General features: G+C 44.1%; 1 protein-coding gene across 1 annotated transcript; it reads left to right on the top strand.

The window, feature by feature from the left end:
* On the top strand, positions 1–21,825 carry zbtb7a (zinc finger and BTB domain containing 7a). The gene is made up of 4 exons (XM_034676916.1): positions 1–141; positions 9,519–10,082; positions 10,962–11,827; positions 13,840–21,825. The coding sequence occupies exons 2-4, from the start codon at positions 9,597–9,599 to the stop codon at positions 14,273–14,275; spliced, it is 1,788 nt and encodes a 595-aa protein (XP_034532807.1). The 5' UTR covers positions 1–141; positions 9,519–9,596; the 3' UTR covers positions 14,276–21,825.
* The last annotated feature ends 501 nt before the right edge of the window (positions 21,826–22,326 follow it).

Below are 22,326 nucleotides of genomic sequence, written 5' to 3'. Positions count from 1 at the left end.
AGAAACCAGGAAGGGAATTGAGTTGATCTGCTGCTGCTTGGTTAGCGCATACGGGGCTTTAAGCTGCACAACAGTGAGAGGGAGAGGAGGAGAGGAGAGGGCTGAGCTAACCCACAACAAGCTTCACCACGGCCATCGCAGGTGAGCTAAAGGCACCCTGCCATCCCACCCCCACCCCCCGCTGGCTGCCCTGGGCCTGTCGACCAGAGGGGAGCAGGGCAGAGGAGGAGAGGAGGAGAGGAGAGGGAGGAATGAGGGAGGGGGGCAGAAAGGAGAGCAGGGTGGGGGGGTTGGCTGGAGAGGAGAGGTGGGTCGCAGCAGTAGTCCCTTGTCAAGGTTCCTCTTTTTTAAATCCTTCCAAAGTACTTCCTCTGTACTACTATTTACCTCTGGGGAATCTTGAGATAAAGTTTATAGGATGTGTTCAAGGCATTAACTTTTCAGGCAGGTGGAAGCACTTAGAGAAGGAGGAGGAGGAGGAGGTGGGGGGGGTTCTCAAGAGAAGGTGGGGGGTACTGAACGAGGGGCAGGAGGAACCAAAAATAATTCTATTGGACAATAGCAATAGGAAACAACTTTGTGGGACAGTGGGTACAGAAATGCTCAATGCGGGGCAACTTGTGTGCTGTGTGCGCAGGGCATGCTGTAGTGGTTTTAGACTATTTGGAATAGTCATAATTTGGGTCAGGAGTTTTAAGTATGTCTGATATGTCACAGGAGTGTGAGCTGATGAAAGAGTCCATGCTGATGTGTGAGTACTGCTCTGACAGTTGAGAGTGAATGTTATTTTATACACAGAGCTCTGCCCTGTTTGATGGCTGGTCTGTACTTTAATACCTGGCAGCCTGCTAGCAACACACTGTAGTGTATAATTCAGCCCTGAGTGCTTACGTTAGAGCAGGCTTGGAGATAGTGGGGGTGGTGAGGGCAGAGATTCCTGGGACTGGTAGTCCACAGCAGGGGCTATTAAGCAGGTTGAATGGGGTTTCAGAACTCTATATCCCACATTGCCTTGCCCTTGGCCATCCAGGAAAGGGAACAGCCGCCAGCCTATCCCAGCAAGGAGGCGTGGTGAGTGAGTAGCTGTCAAGCCAATGAGAGCCTGGGATGCGGAGCTGAGTTGTGGGCTGAAAACAGAGGGGGGTTGGTGGGGGGTGGTAGTGGTGGTTTGGGAGGGGGGGTAGGTGTCTGTTTGTGTGGGATCAGGCAAGGGCTTGCCTGTGTGCAAGGGCCACTCGCAAGTTTCCTGTCTGGTAGAGCTCTAGCCCTGCCCAGAGACGGAGGCAGCAGAGCTGGCCGGCAGGCAGGGGAGGCAGATAGGGCCCGGGAAACATTTTCTGCCTATTTGGTAAGCACTCCAAAGACATTCACACACACACACACTCACACACTGTGTCTTTATACAGTGACTTAGAGGAAAACAGAGGCGAGCAGAGGAAATAAATACCATAGCGTGTTGTGTGAGAAGGAGTGTGAGAGAGATGGGGCTTGATAGAGTTCAGAGTTCTTGACCCAATTGCAAATAAAGGAGGGAACAGCGGCAAATAGGTCAGTGCTGAGTGTAAGGTGCTACACGGAACTTTTTTCATTGACATCCAGCAAACTTTTCTAACTTTCAGCATGCAAGCTCATTGTGCATCACTGTCGGTTTCATCCTAACAAGGCACAATATTCTTTCAATGTTTTTGTCTGCTGCTGAAATTATATGGCACAGCTGCTATTATTAGTTTAGTGGAAAGATGAAGACAGCTGCACCTCCTTTTCTGCTGCTTTTTTAATGGTGTAAAAGAAATCCCACTAAAACATGCATGTAATGTTTGCGAGATGAGTTTGTCAATAGTTGACCAAGCAGTTAAACTAGGTGGGGTTTTTTCAAGGTGTCTCAGTCAGTAACATCTTGTCTTTCTGAAGGGGAGAATATGTGATACACCTTGTGACAACTGCTTGTCACTTTTAGGGCAAGCAGCCTCAGCAAAGTCCATGCAGCACTAAATAGTAAAACTGTGCAAGAGAGCTTTTGTACATAGTGATTGATTTCCGTTTTTCTCAGCTACTCAAACCGTGATCAATCTCATGACGGGTTTTTCTCCCCCCCTGCCTTTTTAACCAGCATCTTGTTATAAGCAGATTCTAATCTCGCCTGTCATGTCTTACTCGCTTGTGGCTCGTGGTTTAAAGGCTTCACAGGAACCCTGACTGCCTTCCTTGATAACCAGATGCATGTTTTTGGCTTTGCATACTTGTTGAACCCGTTTTTAAACGTGTGGGCACGAGAGGGTACGAGAAGAGCAGAGTACATGAAGACGCCCAAGCGCTGGGAAAGTGTTTGGAATGCTTCGAAGAAGGCGGCACCAGACAGGGATGATGCCGTTTTTATTCAGTTCAGTGTCACTGAAAATATTATTTATCACAGTCAATAAGTTCGAGAAAGTGCTGTCCTGATGCTACCCTCTATTCCACTCACTAGGTACCACTACTGAGAAAGTATAATTAGTTCAAGTTAATTCCTGCCAGGGGTTAAACTAGGACGCCATATGTGTTTGTGTGCATGCATGCATGCACGCGTGTGCGCCTGTGTTACCAACAATAGACTTCAGGGGAATTGCAGGGGACTTCAGTGGCTGTGGGCAGGTCCAAGACACCACCCATCAATTTGGCGGTGAGGCTGAATACAGTTTGATATTCCTGTATGTTTGTGCCTACACCACTATGGCCTGAAACTAGCAGGTTCAGACAGACTGAGAAGACAGGTTGCGTGATGTCGCCGTGGCAGTTTGGGCTTTATTTTAGAGTGAAATGTTGGCTTTATAAAGTGCACTACATGTTACAAACATTCCGTTTGTTTAAAGTTATTTTGATGTAGTTCAATTATGTATTTTGGCCCCTTTTTAGCTGAGTTTATTGTACAAAGAAGCATCACCTCTGCTCTGTTATTTGATGATTTTTTGTTTGCCTCTTTAAGTTAAAACATATCTCTACGGTTTGAATGCTTTCACCAGCTTCTTCCTCTGTAAATGAAGCTTCACTCCCCCCCAGTGTTTGGTTCCCCTGGTCAGCTGCTCAGTATAACACAGCTTCCAGCCCAGCTAGGCAGATAGACAGACCCCTCTCTGTTGTTTTTCTGTTGTTGTGCTGAAGTCTAGGGGGAGTGAAGGGGCTTCTTCTGTTCTCCTTTGGGACATTTATTATGGAGAGGCCAACACAACCTGATCAAATTAGAGCTGGAGAGGAAGAGACTGGGATGTTTGTCAGGATGGGGGTAAAGCTGGAGTTTTCACACTTTTGGAGTTTAGTGATACCTTTTGGTAAAATGCTTATCAAAGGGTTTGTACATCTTGGTGTCACTAGGCAAGTGCAGTTATATGTTGTTATTTTAACAAACCCTTTAATGTACTAGAACTATAAATTTCCACTGATCAGGAAGGGGATTTCTGACCCATTTGACATGATTTGTATTTAATGAAGTGGTTTGGATAAGAAGTAGGGGTGGGTTGCATTAAAGGACTGAGCGACACAGTGGGGTGGGTGGGTCTGCACTGCTTTGCCTTCTCAGCAGTGGAAAGGGGAAGTGGGTGATGCAGTGGGTTCTGTGCAGAGACAGAGATGGAGCAATGATGAGATGAGAGCGACAGATGAGAGGAAGAAAGGGAGAGGTGTGGGGTAGAGGGGGGGGGGGGGGGGGGGGGGTCAGACAGTAGAGACAGGGAGAGCGAGCAAAGAGAGAGCTGGTCATCTGATAACAGAGCGGGTTCTGTTACATGACTGCCACAGAGTCACAGGAAGTCCTCTTTCCCTGTTGGGCTGCGCATGCACAATGCGCTGCAGCCAGGGAACGTTGGGCTGCAGACTGACCAACTGGCCAAGCTTGAGTTCCGCTGATGACGATATGAAGGGGCGAGTGCTGTTTTGAAGCCATGTGTTAGATTTCGTTACACTTCCTTGTTGGCAGCATGGCAGCGTCAGAGCGTGTTACTCAGCCTGAAGAGAACTCAGACCGTGGATGTGGTTTTATTACACCGCAGCTTGTGAAAGGTTACTGTCCCAAGACACATGTTCCAACACTAATGACTTCACAATGTAATATACTCTAAAACACAATATTTCAACTAGCATGACAGTACAGTAGTTAAGTTTATTTCAGTGTTGATGTGTAAACTTTACCCGACATGACTTAATGAACTCATTTCAATAATGTACACTGTTGACTTTCTGTGTATGGATATTGTTTTCTTTATTCTACTGTAGTTAGATGTGGTACTTCTCTTAGTGTCTTTAATGTTGTATTGACAGTATAGCTGTTAGTTTTTTGTTCCTTTGAACTCTTATTGGCACTCTGTGTTTGTTTGTTTGTGGATATGTTTGTGGGTCGCATTGACACAGAGACTAATTGAGAATAGTGTAACATTATTAAAGTGGTAAGCAGCAGCTCACCTCTTTGGATCCTTTTCAATGTGGCAGCAGAAAACAGAGACACCATAACCCCCCCCAGCTTCCTCACATTAAACTTCACCCTTCTTCTTGTGGCCGGTTAACTTTCCTCTTATTGTAGCAGGTTACACCAGGTAACTGACTGAGTTTATCATTGACATCTGAGCTGGATTCCTAGTCCACCGTGCACTCAGGAGTTATGAGTGTGACTCTGACGCCCTGCCTCACCCTCTGCCCTTTCACTTGCCCAGTGTTTTGGCAGCGCTTCCCAGTTGGTTTGTACTAGTGAAAGCTGCAAGGCCAAGATCAGCCCTCGCAACTTAAAGTTTTATCAGTCACTGTGCCTCTTCCTGCTTTGGTCCGAGTATGACCAATCAGGTTTCCTTTTACCACTGGCAGCAGTGAGTCAGTTGGCTGTGGCACTTGCTCAAAATCCACTTTTCCTAAGAACTGCCAACCCCTCCCCATTCTAATTATCTTGCATTACCCTGGTCCAACCTTGAACTCTCTTGACCTGAGAGAAGCAATTCCCTCAGAGCAAGCCGGGTTATGCCAGGTGATAGTCAGTGTAATGCTGAAGGGGTGAGAAGAGGTCGGGGATGTATAGATGAGAGCAAGAGTCAACCCAATTCTGCCTCTTGTTGCTTAATATCCAGTTTATTTTCTCATAGGTTTCAATCCCGGCTTTGCTGCTGTATTTCAGTTGCACTCTAATCTTACTACAAAGCTTGTTGTGGTTAAAATATCTGAATTATTCTGATAAGTGAGCTACTGGACGCAGAAAGTCTTTGGCAGAGTAAAATTGTGAGTCCATTTCAAGAAGTGCTCTCTAGTAAAAGCAATTCACCAATGATACTTCAAAAGGTGTTTGTTGTAAAATTAATACCTTCTTTTTATTCAGTACTAAAAGGTGGCCCATCTGTACTCCATTAACATTTATGGTCCAAGCGATCAATGATTTAGTTATGTTTGTTCTGATTGCTTCCTCTTAAAGGTGGGTTGCTCAGGGTTTTTATGAGCTAATCTCCTCCTGCTGTGTGTGATAGCTTAAAAACACTAGTACTTGAAAATGTGGAGTAAAAAGGGAAAGGATTGAAAGTTCTCTTAAATATTAAGTGCAGCACAAATTTCTTTAATAGTCTGACAGTTGTTGTCTGTATCATTTCCATGAGGTAAACATTTGTAACTGTAACTGTACAGCTTTTAAAAAGTGCCAGTAAGCTATTTGTTTCCTTGTCTATCTAAAGAAACATCAGAGGTTGTACAGGGTTAACAGTTTGTTCCTTTGTATTTAGGAATGACTGGTATGTGACAGCCAAAGACAGAGATACTCTGAGAGTTCTGGAGTACCTCCATAATAATACAGAACAGACTGAATAAGAGAACTTTTGCAAACTGCAACCACGTCTTCATGTCAACGTTATTTTAAAAGAATGAAACACAAACAAATGTGAAAAGAAACAGCAGAACAAAAACTGCTGTATGGAAAAGAGTTGTTGGTTGTTTCGTGCCTGAAGCGCATGTGTGAATATAAATGGGATGGGGATGATTCTGATGAGATGGAGGTGATGTGGGCGTGGATTGGATGGGTGGATCCTGTATTATAGTGAGCGGTTGTTTGACTTGCAAAGCAGGCCTGGGTGCTCACGGAATGGGTATCGAGACAAGGCTCTTCCCTGGAAGTGGAGCACCAGGGACACGGACAGTTTCTGTGCTGCTTTGTGCTGGGCTGCAGGCCTTGTCACCCACAGGCATGAATTAGTGATAAGGAATGTTTCAAGCCATGAGGAGGTGTCAGGATCAGGTTTGTTGCACTGTGTTTCCTCTTTCTTAGTGCTCTTTACAGGTCATTCGGGGACAGGTGGCTATTAGATGCAGACCCGCCCCTCCATGCTTTGTTGGAACTGAATTAAGCTTGTGTGTATGTCTGTGTACGTTTTATCTCCCCTCAGCTCAGCGTCTTTACACACAAAGCCGTGACCCAGGGTCAGGTGTGTATCTAAGGGGGATAACATGCTACAAGCTTTTGGAAAGCCTGGTCTACTCCAGGTGCTGTGCATCTATGATAGAGGAGAGTAAGTCTGCTTGGGTCCGGATGGACTCACAGAGATTCATTTCAAAGTGAAGGACATGACCGTCGCCATGTGGTTGCCCTTTCTATTGCTCTTTCTTTCATCGCCATCTTACTCTGCTCTTTTTCTCCCTCCCTCCTGTGCCATCTCTCCTTGTCTTTGCTCTCTTTGCCCTCACCTCCCTCCCCCTGCTCAGCATATTCAGATTTGGTGATGCTTATATCTGATAGCAACTGTGTTTATGTGGACCTTACTAACCTGGTTATGATCAGGGCTTTGAAGTATTTCAAGCAAACTTAGAATCCTGACTTCCTAAACCTAGATTAGCCTTTTTTTTGAGAAACTCCAATGATGCCAGAGAACTCAAAAAGTCAGACTGCTGTTGTTAGTATACATCATATCTTGGCTCTGTTGCAGGCAACTACCTGCCCAGCTGTGACTTTGACCAGGTTGCGTTCAAAAACACACTCTGTAGTGGAAGTGTTTGGATGATATGCTTGGTTATTGCTGCTATGTGGCAAACTGGCTTCATTTTCATTGGCCATATTTAAATCTGTTTAACATTGACGGTTGAATGGATGACAAAAGTCCAATTTCAACATTTCAACTTTGTGTTAAAATAATTTTTTATGAAGTATCCAGGATATGAATCACCAGATTGATCTGTTCAATCAACACCATACACCGAATTTAACCCTCATACTGGGATACCTGGGTCCATGTTAACAAACTTAGGCTGTTTTATTTAGAGCTTCTTAAAAAAAGACATTGGCAGTGTTTGTAGAGGCTTTGTACTGAACTGCTGATCAAAACTAAAGCAAGTCAACTGAGACAAGGTCTAACCAACTTGACCACACAATGCAGATAGATTTATTGCAATCAAACAAAAGAGTCATTTGAAAAACGACCTGTGTCATTTGAATATATAAACATCTCTCTGAAAGCTCTCTTTATTATCATTATGCCTAAACAATTATTGATCCATTTAGTGGATAATGCTAAGTTTAAACAATCGTCTGACCTCCTGCCACTCCAGAGAGCTCTTTAGGTGAAGCCTTTACCTAACTCTGACCTGTTTGCAGAGCTGACATGTTGCCAGATCTCAAGGTGTGGATACAAATAGGCGTTGCTTTTTACAGGGGAGAACAGAACATAACACCGGAGAGAAGCGAGGAGAAGGACGCAGGTAGGAAAGAGGAGAGGCAGCCAGGTTAGGCAGGTTTGGTAGTGGGGTGTAGCGTACGAACATACCGGGAGGGCTGATCTTTAGGAATGTCATTTGAGTGCCTAGCTTTTCGTAGAGAGAAATACACTCAATGCATCCTCTGACACCCCCCCACACCCACCCCCAGCCACAACCCCTGCCGGGTCTCCTGGCAGATGGAGAAAGGGGAGAGGAGGGGTAGGTCGGGTGGATGTTCTATATGTGTGTTTATGTGCGTGTGTAGTTTTTTTTCCTGTTTTATTGATGTCTCTGCAATGATACACTATTTGCTTTTGTATGTGTGTGTGTTTATAGACAAATCGAGGATGGCTTGTTCTGCTGAAACCCCCCTCCCACTGCGCAGGCTTCAGTCGATCATTTTAATCTCCCCCCACACGTGAGCGAGGGGACAGCCTTTCCTGAAACTTGGCACACAGTACAGGGTGGGGTAACCAGCTCAGACCGGATTGACAACCTCCCTTTTTAATACTGTTCCCTCGCAGCTTGTTGCGTGTCCTCTTCCTTCTCCTGTAGAGTTTTTTTCCACAGGGTCTGCTCTGGCAGCCCCCCCTCCCTCCACCCTTTTCCTCCACCTCCCGCACTCTTGTCCCTAGCTCTGAACTGACAGAGTGCGCAAGCTGCACAGCCTAGCTCCCAGCATGCACTCTGATCCCCACTGCCCTCTGCCTATCTGTCCTCCACGATCTCTTATGTGGTTTTGTCTTGAGTGTGACACATACCCGTAGATGTAGGCATGTAAATGGCAACATGCCCTCAGCAACCTGCACACTCATATTTTAAGGCTTTACCTGTTTTTTCCTCCCCTCCTTATTTGCTAGCAGGCTTGCCTGAATATGTTTGAAAATGCTGTGAGCCCCTGTTTATTCTGTGCCATCATAAAACTGAGTTGGAGCAGTCTTTGGATGAGGGATGTGCTATGGTATGGTTTTAATGTAAATCTATAAATACAGATGTTGAAAGGCTTTAGCCCAATGAGCTTCATAAGTTAGCTACTCGAACAAAATTAGGCTTTTGGAACTTTAAGTCTAGTTTTGGGTTCTAGGAACACATCATAATAAAGGACTACTAGCCAATAGATATAAAAATGTACATTGTCTTATATCATCTTCAAACATGTGTTGCAAAAGGTGAGCCTTTTTTATATAGGAAAGATATTAATAAAGACTTTCAAAATAATAAATAGTCATTAATAGATTGATCTAGAGGGGAAGAGCCCTTCTAGGTTTCTCTCTATATATCATTCACATACAGTCTAAAATGAGGGGTTAACCTGGAGGATGAGAGGTAACAGTCTTAAGATGAGAATACAGATACTATGTCAGTGAGCTGTGTACTTAAGTGTAGTTGAAGGGACTAGATTGACGTAGTATTCTGCTTCCAAGTAATGGAACTAAAAATATGAGTTAGACATTTATGGCCTATATTGATTTCTTGATTTCCGTCTTTCTGCACATTTGTTTAATATGAAATTATTTTGCAGTATTTCATATCAAATTAGTGGTCACATCATGCAGTTAGAGCTCAGTAATTACAATACAGATTACCAAACCAGTGTTATAGCAGATAACACCACTAATTGGCACGCAACCTGATATGACCCACCAAGCTAAGATACTTAAGGGTATTTATGTGTGTGTTTTGCCTACACCCGGTATGTTATAACCTGCGCTCTAAACAGTTGTACTTGACCTCCATGAAGGTTTTGTGTTGTGTTCCGGAGGATTATAGTGTACTAATTTACTCTTTGTCTCTCCTCTCCATCCCATCCCTCCATCCAACTCTTCTCCCCTCAGACAGGCAGACGGACAGACGGCAGGACGGATACACGGGTGGGGGCTGTGCTCGGCGGCTCGGCGGCAGGCTGGTGGAAGATGTCGTCAGGAGCCGGTGGGAGGGGAGGAAGGCGGCTCAGGGGGACAGCAAGCAGCGGTGGTGGAGGAGGGAGAGGAGGAGCAGGAGAGGCAGAGGAAGGCCCCGTGGGGATCCCTTTCCCTGAGCACAGCGCAGAAATCCTGGGCTGCCTGAACAAGCAGCGACTCAGCGGCCTGCTGTGTGACGTGCTCCTGGTTACCCAGGAGCGGGAGTTCCCAGCTCACCGCTCTGTCCTGGCGTCCTGCAGCTCCTACTTCCACAAGCTCTTCACTTCAGGTGCCACGGCTGACCAACAGAACGTCTACAACATCGACTTTGTGGCGGCAGAGGCTCTGGGAGCATTACTGGACTTTGCCTACACAGCCACACTGACAGTCAGTCACAGCAGTGTAGCTGACATCCTCGCCGCTGCACGCCTCCTGGAAATCCCACCCGTCCAGGACGTCTGTACACACCTGCTGGACACCAAAGTGCTCTCCCCGCCGGTACAACACTACTGTAGAACTACAGACATGTGTTAAAGTCACTTTTAACCTTTGAGATAAGATTTTATCGACACTGCCTGAAGAAATTTGTGTTTAATGAAATTATAGCAGATCTCAGGCTGTCTCAATCACAAACACTTCATGCTGAGGAAATGTGTTGGGGAACTCTCATTCAGAACCTACCTCTCTAGGGAATGGGACGTGTGGTTATCATACTATCTATCTCCTTTATTAAACAGTCAGCAGAGTCAAGCTTACATCATGGCCTTTATCGGTCTCTCCCACTATGCCAAACACACGCCCACAGCCTCTGGGTTAGTTCAACACTTACTCATTCTCAGCCAATAGCGTGTGTAGAGGGGCTACATGCTCTTTCACAGGCTACAGACACAGCATATCACAGCTATGCTTCAACACGATCAAGTGTAGCTGTGATATGCTGCTTCTGAATACACAATGCTCCACATCATGTGATAATCACAGCTTTTGAGGAATGCTAAATTGACCCAAACATATATGGGCCTTTGTACTGCTTGTCATTCATACCCAAACCAGTTAGCAATGTGTTTTGCTTACAAGGTTTTATATCCTGCTGTGTTGACAGAATAAATGAGGATGGACAACAAGGATACCTTGATAGCAGTGTGTCCATGATGATAGGCCTTGAGGTTGAAGAATTCAGTCTTTCTTTGCAGCCTTTACCTCAGCTGGTATTCTTTGAACAATGTGATGCATTTTTTATGATTAGTTAATTATGTTGTACTTTTCATCTGTATCTCTGTCTTTCACTTTCTCTTGTCCTTTTGTTTTTTTGGCAAAGTTTTGCTGACTTTACTTTCCCCGTCACTCATTTCTTTGTTCTCCATCGTGTTTCACCAGGCGGGCAGTGAGCAGAAAGATGAAGACGAAGATGAGGGGAAAGGCAAAGGCAGGGCGCAGGGCAACCGGGTGCGGGCCCGGGAGTACCTGGAGTACTTCCAGAGAGGGGCGCACTGGAGCAGCAGCTGCAGCACACCAGAGCTCAGGGACCTGCCCACACACCTGCACTTTAACCACGGGAATGGGGCGCCCCCCAGCAACGGGGGTCCTGCTGGCCCCGGTGAGTACTTCTCCACCTTGGCCCTCGCCTTGGCTCAGGCCCCCACACAGGAGCCAGAGGAGGAAGATGAGGATGAAGAGGAGGATGAAGACGGGGAGGTGGTGCAGGGGAACGGAGCAAGCTTGGGTACATCTTACTACCCTCCATCCCAAAATGGGCACTTCTACCTCCCCCCTGAGTCCAGGCTGGGGCAGGAGATGGAGGTGGAGGAGGGCAGCAGGGAGGTGATGGCGAGGGAGAGAGGTTCTGCAAGCGCTCTTCTGCAGCAGATGATGGACTCCATTGAGAGGCAGAAAGAGCGGGCAACAACCGGGGAGGAACAGGGAGAGGGGGACGACCCTGACATGGAATTTTACTTGAATTATTTCAACAGCTCGCAGCCAGAAGATACACCTTCTGCTGCTTTGACGCAGGGAGTGCCACCACCCTGGTTATCGCAGGGCAGAACAGGCCAAGAGAGAGGAGGGGGAGAGAGGGGCAGTGGAGGAGGAGGTGGAGGAGAGAGGAAGATGCGCTCTAAGGCCTTTCAGAAATGCCCCATATGCTCCAAGGTCATCCAAGGAGCAGGCAAGCTACCCCGCCACATCCGAACACACACGGGAGAGAAACCCTATGAATGCGCCATCTGCAAAGTGCGCTTTACCAGGTAAGCCCTATTAATGAAGTGAATACCCCATGTCACATGTACTAATACACTTGGACTTGGCACACTAGACGAATAGCCCAGCAGTGGGAAACACCACAAATCCTAGAGCAGGAGAATTAGTACTAACCAACTTAGCTTTGCATTAAAGAGGCAACACAGTTTGTGAATCTAAGTGTTTACCTTGATCATGGACTGAATAAGTATCCCTCTTCTTTTTCTGAGTCATGTCGCAGCCAAATGCCAATCAAATATTCCAGCTTTGAGAGCGGGGGTCAGAGGGTTGTAAAGATCTGTTTTATTGTGACAGCCCTCATAGCAAAGTCCTGGGTTTTAACATAGGGGTCCTATAAAAGGAGGCTGTGCCATGGTAGTGTTATCTAGTGTAGGGCTGCTATAAAGTGCAGTGTTCTGATACAGAGGGGGATTACAGGCCCTGGATGGTGCTCTATCTGCTCCAATGCAGTAATTTGAACTTTTGATCTCCAGTTATGTTGATTATTGCCCCCGGCAGGGTAGTTACACCTCCCCCTCCTCTCTCTCTGTGTCACTCCTTTTACCTCTCTAATATAATCTGCCGTGTGCTGCTCTGAAATATGTGGCGAGTCCACAGCAAGGGACTTGAGTGCACATGGTTTCCCCGTATTGAGGAGTCGTGCCTTTTCCTTGAAATCATTCCTTTAATTAATTAATCAGTAGACTTGTGCTGGAAATAGATACAGTGGACTAGAAATACCCGGAACCTCTGCTGGCATGGCAGGTAGGGAAGACCAATCTGAATTTGCCTTCCAGCTAAATTCGACCAGCAGAGGGAAGAGGGTATTGTAATCTTAATCCCGTTTGATCAGGGTTAAGAGTGTGCCTCGCACAGTGATAAATCACTCTGTCCTTTAAATAATTCACCTCTGTCTGTGTGCCACTTTGTTATGAGGCTTTGGCCTGTGTGTTAGTGTGTGTTATTGTGCACACATATGTGTTTTTATCTTCACCAGTGTACATGTGTCTTTGTTGATGTTGTATTTGGGGCGCAGTTTGTACAGACCTATAAGGTTTGGAGTGGGTTTATTTATTTGCTTGTATAGCAGCTAATCCACTTACACGGCTCGTGTGTGCGTGCATGTGTGTGTTTGTGTGAGTGTGTCCAAATAGAGTTGTCTTAACTACGCTTCTTTGTTTAGTAGCCCTCTGCCCTGGGTTCATACGGGTTAGACGATTAAAGAGCTCAGAAGCTAGAGAGATAGCAAGGGCTAAAGGGGGTAGGGAGGGACAAGAGTCAGATGAAGGCCAAGGCGACCAGATAAAGTTGAGTGGGCGGGGTATCATCCAAAATCAAGAAAAAAGAAAACACTCCAGTTTATTATGAGACCATGTTAGGTTCAGAGAAGTTTAGACATACTATGGGCTTGTTTTAACTAGAGTGTCATTTTTGTAGAAATCATTGGAAAGTAAGTCTTCCACCTCAACTGTTTGAATTGATTAGAAGTGACACCCACTCTTATACAATATTCACTCAAATTAGTGCTTGCAGAGATTGAACAAGGCTGAAAAATTGATGACTGATGATTTTACAGACTCATCTATAATTCAGTACATTTCAACAATAAAATTCAAGTTTTTCGAAGGATTTCTAAATTGCTCAGCTTCAGGGAAGATTGAAGTCCTCATTTCTGTTCATAAAACACATACATTTCTGGGATTTGTTGGTTGCCACTGTGTCAAAGTTAAACGGAAATCATAAAAGCACCAACTGACACAGTGAACATTGAGCTTTCCCGTCACTCCACTGTGCGATTCAAAGATAAAGATGTAAAGTTTATGGCTTCTCCTCAGTTGACTCTGACAGATTAATCTCACTAGAAGAGACTCCAACAATTGCTGTTTAACAGGGAATAAAATCATCCAAAGCATAATGAGTTGACCAGATTACATTTTACAGTTACTAACAAACTTTCAGGTCATTCTTGCTTTTCAAGTAATTTAAGTGAAGTGATCTTGTTTGTTTTTCTCCCACTCAGGCAAGACAAGCTCAAGGTTCATATGCGGAAGCATACAGGAGAGAAGCCTTACCTGTGTACGCAGTGTGGAGCTGCCTTTGCCCACAACTACGACCTGAAGAACCACATGCGTGTACACACAGGCCTGCGCCCCTATCAGTGCTCAAGCTGCTTTAAGACTTTTGTACGCTCAGATCACCTGCACCGCCACCTCAAGAAGGACGGCTGCAATGGTATCCCTTCTCGTCGAGGCAGAAAGCCTCGGGTGCGAGAGCCAGGGCTCCTTGATGCCTCCCTGGGCCTGCTCAGCCCTGGGTCCGACACAGTCCCTGGCCCTCGTACCATCAGGGGAAGGAGGCGTTCTGAGGCATCTTCAGTGGCAGAGGTGGAGGAGACTGCTGGAGCTCTTGCACATAGTCCTCAGCTGCAGGAGTTGGCAGGGGATGCAGGGCCCTAAAACTGCAGGGGCGACAAGGACACTGCTGGACACCATAGTCACTCTGCACCGCCTGTGAGACAGGCCAGTGAACAGAGAGGAGAAAAAACACACAAAGGCAAACTTTTAAAAAAAACAACAAAACAACTAACTATTCCTCTATAAACCAAATCAGGGTGTCACAAAAATCTTATCTTTATATTTCTTTCTCCTTTTACCTTAGAAAATGGAGTAGACTTTTAAGCACTTAAGTCTGTTAATCTGTTAAAGAGCAAAAGAGCGCTTCAAATCATGCACCCATGACGTCCACTTTCTGGGCCATGTCTTTCTTTATAATATTAGGGGTTTTATACATTGGCATATGTGCTTAGGCAAATGTATAATAGACACAAAAAAACTCTTTGCAACTATGCAGTTGATTTAGATTTTTATTGGTTTTGTCCTCACAGCCTTCAAGCTCTAAGCAAGGTGTCTATCAAGCACCTTCTGGCTGCTGTACGGGTGAAGCGAGGACAAATCCTCCCAGTGAAAACAAATCTTTTTCTATTCTTTTGCAGGTCTGAAATGTACAGTTACCATAGAAACAACATTGCCACAACATGGCATATGCAAGGAAAACTCGCCACAGTTTTGATGCAACAGTTTTTTCTCTCTAAATGTTCCAGAAAGAATGAGACAAGGGTTTGATTGAAGTGTTACTTTCTCTGTAAAATGCGTTTTTAAGAATCTATGGTTTGTCCTATATTGAAAAACTATTTGTTGCTGAGTCAAATCCACTTTAATGGGGGCTCTCTAATTGCAGGACTAGGGAACATGAGGGGTAGAGGGTCTGTGTTTCTAAAGCACTACCATCATCAATGTATCTGTTGGCTTGACTACGTTGCCTCTTAGTCCTCACAAACCTGCAACTTCAGCATTTTTGTTTTCCCTTTTGATTTGTCTTAATTTGTTTGTCGTTCCTTTTTGTTGACTGCTTCGGGTACTTGACACTTTATAATTGTATACATGTATATACAGCAGGTGGTGATATGACATTGGTCCCCTCTTAATGCTGAGGTGTACTTACCAATCGGGTTTTTCCTCTTAGGCTTGATGTCATATTTCTCACTGAGTGAAGCTTGTGGGTGAACGAAACAAACTGTATGAATGTTTGATGAAAAAAAAACATTGAGTCACCCATTTGTTCTAAACTTAACACTTGACATGTATAGTTCCTGCCCAAAGGATGAGGAGGTGGAATGAATGAATGTGCTTAACTTTGTGCAGTTTTTTCGGAATCTGTCCTTGTGTGACAAGGCGCGGGTAGCATTTAACCAACAGCAGGTTAAAGGAATGGCAGGGAGCCCGAATGAGAGAGTGACAAAGAGTACGAAGGAGAGATAGATGAGCACCTTTTTTCTATGTTTGCACAGCTTTACTAAAGATATCCAACAGAGCGGGAGAGAGGTGTATTTAAAGGAAGTGGGCTGCTGTTTTGCGGAGGGAGGGAGAGGAGGTTTATGTATCATGCTTATTCCAATCTTTTTTTGCCCTAGGGACCACACAACCGTGAGGCAACCTGTATGATGAAGAGAGCAATAAATACCTGTCCAAGTTGGGAGGCCAAATCGGAGCACAGCTGCAGCTGGTCGATGGGGGGGGAGGGGAACAAGGGAAGGGGAGGGGGATCTCACAATGTCTGTTGCATTCCAAAAAATAATCTCCCCCAGCTCAGCCACGTTTCCAGGCAGGAGGGGATCAAATCAGGCCTTTTCTCTCCCTCGCTCTCCCTCTGTAGTCCTCTAATGCCCCCGGACCAGCCTGGAGGGGATATTATTATATTAGAGCCTGGTGTTACCGAGGGTAGGACGCCTGGTGCTGGCAGTTTAGCGTGTCTGTGTGTGTGCATGTGTTTGCATGTACGCGTGTTTTGGTACATGTGTGTGCGTGGCAGCCGGGGTCGCTCTGGCCACATCATCACTGTATGAGTCAGCCACAGCCTGTTCAAACATGCACCCTTAGCTGCCGGGCCCAATGCACTTTCTCTGTCTCTCTTTCATTGAGAGACACACACACAAACATTGTCACACACTCTCACTGGGTCCAGGTATCCTGTAGAGAATGGGAAACCACCAGAGCAGACTTATCTGTTTGAATATTGTCAGTGACTCCTTACATCTGGATTCGTTCGTCTTAAAGAGTCCAAGTTGTCTTATTATGCTTAAAATCCAAGTTGCTTTTTTCCAAATTAGCACATCAAGCCTTTGAATCAAGGAGAAAACATGCATGATATTTAGAGTCCCCTCACCCCACCCCTCACCCTGTTATTTTTGTAGCAGTGCTGTAGTTCAACTATCTGTCCTTTGCACCTTAAATGGAAAGATCCAGGTTATGAATGCACTTTGTTACTGAGGAGGGCACTTTTGTCAACCAAACGGGTACTTTAAAACAAACCAGTTGCAAATGAGATCAGTCAATATGTCTGTCTGTGGTGGTGAAGTTGAACTTCTTCACTGGTTTTGTTCAGGTTTTGACGACAAGCTGCCAAAAAAAAAAGAAATGTACTTGTTCAGGTCTCTTAAAGAGATTCTGGGTCCGTTCAGATACCAACATGTTGGGTTTCGTGACCTTAAAAGAAACAGACTAAATTAATCCATGTAACTGATTGCACTTGAAGTTAGTTGAAAGAAATGTAGAGTTGTCGTGTCTTAATGCAAAGGAAGAGGAGAGAAGGAGGAGAGAAGAAGAAGAAGAAAGGGTGCTTGTGTGCACGTGTGTGTATGGATGTATGTAGGCGTTTTTTCATGCATGTGCACAAGTATGTTTCGCAGGCTGGCAGGCTGGAGGGTCTCAGGACAAGCTTGGATAAACAAACTTTGCGTCTACCCCATCTGTTCGCCAGCTACTCTCATAACTACACGTGTTCTCTGAGGAACCAAAGTGATAATAGGTCCACGGTACCACAGAAGCAGAAATACTTAAATGTAAAACAACTCATTGGACAGTTGCTTGTTTACTTCACGGCTCTCTGGGTGCAGATTTGCATAACTCTCTGTTTACCGTTGTTGGTCTTGAGAGTTTTGGTTTCTAATTTTGCTTCTCTGTTATGATAAAGATGGGGTTAATTAATGCACAGACTGACTCCCACAGGCAGACCTATGTAAAGTGTATAAGTCTGCCTGCTTGGTGATCTTTATATAGTGGTACTGGGTATGAACTGCCATTGTGTCTTGATGATTGGGACCTATGAGCCATCTTAAAAAGTGTTGCTTGAACCTTAATAATTTCCCCAAAAGTCTTATGTTGTTTGTTGATTAACCAAAGCTTTTTACCCTCAATCTTAGTCAACTGCAGGCTAGAGATATCGAAAGTATGTCTATAATTTATCTGGACAGGAGTAAGCCCTCCTCTTGAATACATATGCAGAAAAGTGTGTGGAATCAAACAGATATTTACTTGAGTTCGCTTTGTCTCGCTCTTTGTACCCTTGTGGACAATACAATCAGAGGTTTAAGGATGTATAGATGTTCTGTCTGTCTACAATTGTTTTTCTTAAAACATTGTGTTGTGCTACAGCTATTTTTTTTTTCTAACTATTTTACATGGCTGTGCGTTTGTGTGTGGAATGAGTGTGTGCTTGTGTGGGTTGGGGTCATAGTTTTGGGGTTGCTGTGCCAGGAGGGTGGGGTAAATGGGTGCTTTGGGTGGGGTTAATGGATATAAAGCCTGATAGCACTGGAAATGGTGCTTTAGCTGAGAGAGCAAAAGTTTGCACTAATGTTTAATGTCCTTGTCCTGCTTATGGGAGAAGGGCAGGAGACCTCAGAAAGGCCTGCGAGTTTCCATGAGCACAGAGCAGTGTGGTTAATACTCAATGGTCTCATACAGAGTCCATCCAAGCCCTCCATAGAAATAATCATGTACAGTATACTGAGAAATATACAGACGTCCAACAACAATAAATACCAAAGCAGAAAAATGGCTTGCACTAAGTCATTGGACATTTTAAGCTACCAATCTAATGTTGGATTAAAGAGTTTTACTGTTCAATCTGAAGCCTCTTGAAAAGAGATTCTGGATGTAATTTTTGTTAAAAACTAGAAAGTATGTGATAATAGCAAATCATATTTGCTCTTTATATTAAGAATAATTCCAAATACAACATGTAAGCACTTAGAGAGTAACAAAGACATTCTGATCTGATGGCTGAGATGTACTGTGTGCAGGTGCCAGAGATGTTTAACCGTTTTATTTCCCTGATTGGATTTAATCGACACCTTTCTCATGCTGATGAAAAAAATGTTATGAAATGAAAATATTGCAACTTTTGGACACTGTTTTACTGCTTGCTGAATTGGGTGAACTCAGTCTACTTTCTGAGAAGGTTGAATGAATTGAAATGTTCTGTGATTGAAGCAGACTGTGGCCTTGTCTGAGCAGCACCAAGCTTGTTTTCATGTAGGTTGTATTGTGCAGTGTTGGGCTGAGGCTCTCTCTCACCAACGCAAACGGCAAGGGCCACTGTGCCTTATGTGGATGGAGACTGACAAAAGTTATTAATCGTTCAAATCTGTGCTCAAATGTAGAAGTTGATTGGCTCTGTACTAAAATGAAACATAAAGTTGTTCAATATTTACTTGAATTAAGACATTAAAATGTCTCTGTCAGTCTCTATGGATCCGTAACTGGTGTGTCCCCAGCCTCAGCCCCAGACTAAGGTTACTCTGACACCGGCTACACTGAGACAGTCTTAGAAAACTTGCAAGTGTTTTTCCAAATTGACCTTGATATGTTTTTTCTCTATGCTGTTATCAAAGATTTTGTTAAACCTATCCAAGAAGGCCATACAACAAAAACATCAGAGAATTACAATAACAATTCTAAGTGTAAATAATCAAACGCAGCAGGACGATTTGACTGTTATCATTTGAGATACACGACGGCAGAAGGGGGACTATTTTCTTTGCTTCGTCATTTTTCCTGCACACCTGATTTTCTGTGTGTTCTCCATCAGCAAGCTGAGCGCAGCATATGCAGAGCGGCACTATGCGCAGCGTGGCTCTGGCACTTACTCAGACAGCCCTGGGTCCTTCAGAGAGGCAGGCTGCTGTCTGTTGGCTGCTCTCAGCCAAGTGGGGACAGTTTGCGGTCTCTGGGGATGCAAAGGTTGGCGTACAGGGAGGAGGATTAAATACGGGTGGTAGGGGAAGTGTTGTTTTCAGGGATGAGGTTAGAAGAGCCCAGGTGATGGACCTAATTTGCTGAGCAATGATCCAGTGAGGGTCCTAGTATGACTTGCACGTCCACATGTGATAAGAATTGTAATACAAAGGAGGTCACCACAGATTTCAGATTGGGGCAACGCGGAGAATGTTGCTGATCTCTTTTGTCTCTATGTGAGAACTACTCAGGTGGAAAATACACTGCTATGCATTGGTTTTAATGTCTGCTAAGTTTGTAATATGTCTAATCATCCTCTAAGTCACGTCTCAGTCCTTGCCTTCTTTTTTTAAAACCTATATTTAACTTAATAATTTCCAGAAAGAAAAACAGCAGGAACAGTTCCCTCATTGTAAAGTGGCTGTGACCAGGCTATTTCTCCATCTAATATTGATCCAGTGGATTGTTTGTTGGAGGGAAGGAAGCCACTGGAGATTCAGTCTTATTAGTCAGACTGTAACAGTTTTGAAAGGAAATGGGCTTGGAAAAATCACAAAGGGGGATGGAAGGTGTGTGTGTGTGGGGGGGGGTATGTTCTTCTACTTTCTGCTCCCATTGCTTCACCCTCTCTCTCTGGACTCAAGAGTCTACATCTTTGCTGCCGACCAGCCTTTGATCACAGATCACACATCCTCAGCAGGAGGAATCAACAGAGAGAAAGGAGGGAGAGGGGTTCGGATGAGGAGCAGAGGAAGAGACAGTTACAGTTTGACATCACCTTAACCAATTTAGGATACATTCCATTACTTCATACTGTGATTCCCACTTCTGAGTTTGTGTAAGAGATGTGAGCTGGAGGCAGAAGGAGGAAACGATCAACATGTTGCCGTCGGTTGTTTCAGTCCGTCTGCTCTGCATCACTATCCCTTTAATGTGTGACAGTCAGACATTTAGACAGACAGTTTTAAAAGACCCCAGAGTACCGCGATCCAACTGCCTTTTTTCAGCTTCTGCGATTGTAACAAAAGCACTTTGCGTAAGGCCATCCTGAATATTTGTGTGCTTTTATTTTATGGTTATCACTATTGTAATAATTTTATTGTTCCTGTTGACGTTTTTTTTCTCAGTGCAGATGATTATTTAAATGCAAAAAACAATAAGATGAAAAGAAAAAAAAAGAAAAAACTTGAATATTTGATATCTAGGTGAAGGTGGACGGAGCTACCACCTCATCTGGACATAAACAAACACATCTCTGTTATTCTATCACCATACCTGTTTTATGCAGCTTATTGCATTGTCACACACGATAGTAAGGGCGGGATATGGGACAGATCCTACCCTACCTGCTCTCTGCTTACTGTTCTACATCATGTTGGGAGAAAGGTCATTTGATCTCGATTTGGGAGACTCCTTTTCTTGAAAAAGAAACCTGTACAACAGTTGCAAAGCTTTCTGAGAAGGCTGGCTGTGCTGAATGTTAAACATGCAGTGTTGTATCACTGCAGAATCTCTTTGTCTGCAATAACGCCCTGTCTGTGTAGTTAAAAGCTGGATCTGGTATCCCTATAGAGCTGTAATGAATATGAAAGACAGATAAAATGGCCAAATGACCATCAAGCACTTTTGCAAATCAGTACAAGAAAATGATCTCTGGCCTTCACATCTATGTCAAATCAAGATTATTGCAGTCGAGTGGAAAGAAGAATACTGATCATAATAAACATTTAATAAATCCATAGTTCAGTGAATGGTTTAACTTGGGAGAGACAAAATAGGCTACTATTTATAATAGATTGATTTGTAACTGTGATTATTATGATAATCCTTTACAGACTTTTATTTCATGTGTATTTAAAATGGCAGTGTGTCCCAAATCTGAACCCTGCTCGTTAATTGTGAATACACACAAGGCAGAAAAACTGATCAACTACTCTCTGTGTTAAGACTTTTTCAGTGTTGCACATTCGACCACATTCAGATGTTTGTATGACAAGTGAATCCATAAGGCTGAATGTTTGTTATGTGTGTTTAACTGAAGGAGTATGGCCACAAAGTGCAACATCACAGAAAGTTTTAACCAGCAGAGTGCATCAGGTCTTCTCTTCCCCAGTCTGGATTTACTCTTAAGTAACCCCTTTCTCTTTGCAAAGGTTATTGTTTCTTAGCGTAGCAGTCTGACGGTCCATATCTGTTGAAAGCTGCAGGGGCGTAATTGGTGATTTTTGGAGAATTTGCACTTTTTGGCGATGAAAAGAAATTGTATTGTATATGAGACCACTAAATCCACACAGTCTAAACCATATAATTCCATTTTGTGTCATTTTTTTTGTTCTGTTTTTCTTTTTTTTTAATATATCCAAAAATGTCTGGCATCTGGTTGTCTGGTTTAAAGGATATAAAATCTTTCTATTAAAAACAATGGTTGCAAAGTTTGTGTGGGCACTTTTTTCTTCTCTCTTAACCTATTACAAATGATATATACTCAGGTGCTAATGTTTTAGGAGTATCATTGCATCTGTAATCAATGATGTAAGGTAGTTATACAGTGTTTTGTTACGCAAGCTCATGTGGAATAAGCTATGGGAATAACTGTTGAATACAGAGTTACAGCAGCAGCAGCCATAATAACAGAATTACATGATATGTGTTTATAAGAGCAAGATTCTGGTACAGGATAAAATATAGAAGTGTTCCTGTTATCTAGCTTTGCTGCTGTTCACAAAGCACACACTTTAGATACGTCAGTTCTCCAGAACAACCACTAGGTGGCAGTAATACCACTGTTATTATCAGCAAAGGATGCAGTGATCCTCATGGAACAGGCTAACATCACCTCTCTCTCTCTCTCTCTCTCTCTCTCTCTCTCTCTCTCTCTCTCTCTCTCTCTCTCTCTCTCTCTCTCTCTCTCTCTCTCCCCCTTTTTACTGACA

The sequence above is a fragment of the Notolabrus celidotus genome, chromosome 2 (genome assembly GCF_009762535.1).
Source record: "Notolabrus celidotus isolate fNotCel1 chromosome 2, fNotCel1.pri, whole genome shotgun sequence".
Classification (NCBI taxonomy): domain Eukaryota; kingdom Metazoa; phylum Chordata; class Actinopteri; order Labriformes; family Labridae; genus Notolabrus; species Notolabrus celidotus.
This window is presented reverse-complemented; position numbering and strand designations above follow the sequence as displayed.

Bases quoted from the DNA above. Each gene is read 5' to 3' on its own strand.
- zbtb7a (XM_034676916.1), top strand. From the start codon at position 9,597: ATGTCGTCAGGAGCCGGTGGGAGGGGAGGAAGGCGGCTCAGGGGGACA. The intron at 10,083-10,961 runs GTACAACACTAC...GTGTTTCACCAG, and splicing joins CCAAAGTGCTCTCCCCGCCG to GCGGGCAGTGAGCAGAAAGA. The intron at 11,828-13,839 runs GTAAGCCCTATT...TCTCCCACTCAG, and splicing joins TGCAAAGTGCGCTTTACCAG to GCAAGACAAGCTCAAGGTTC.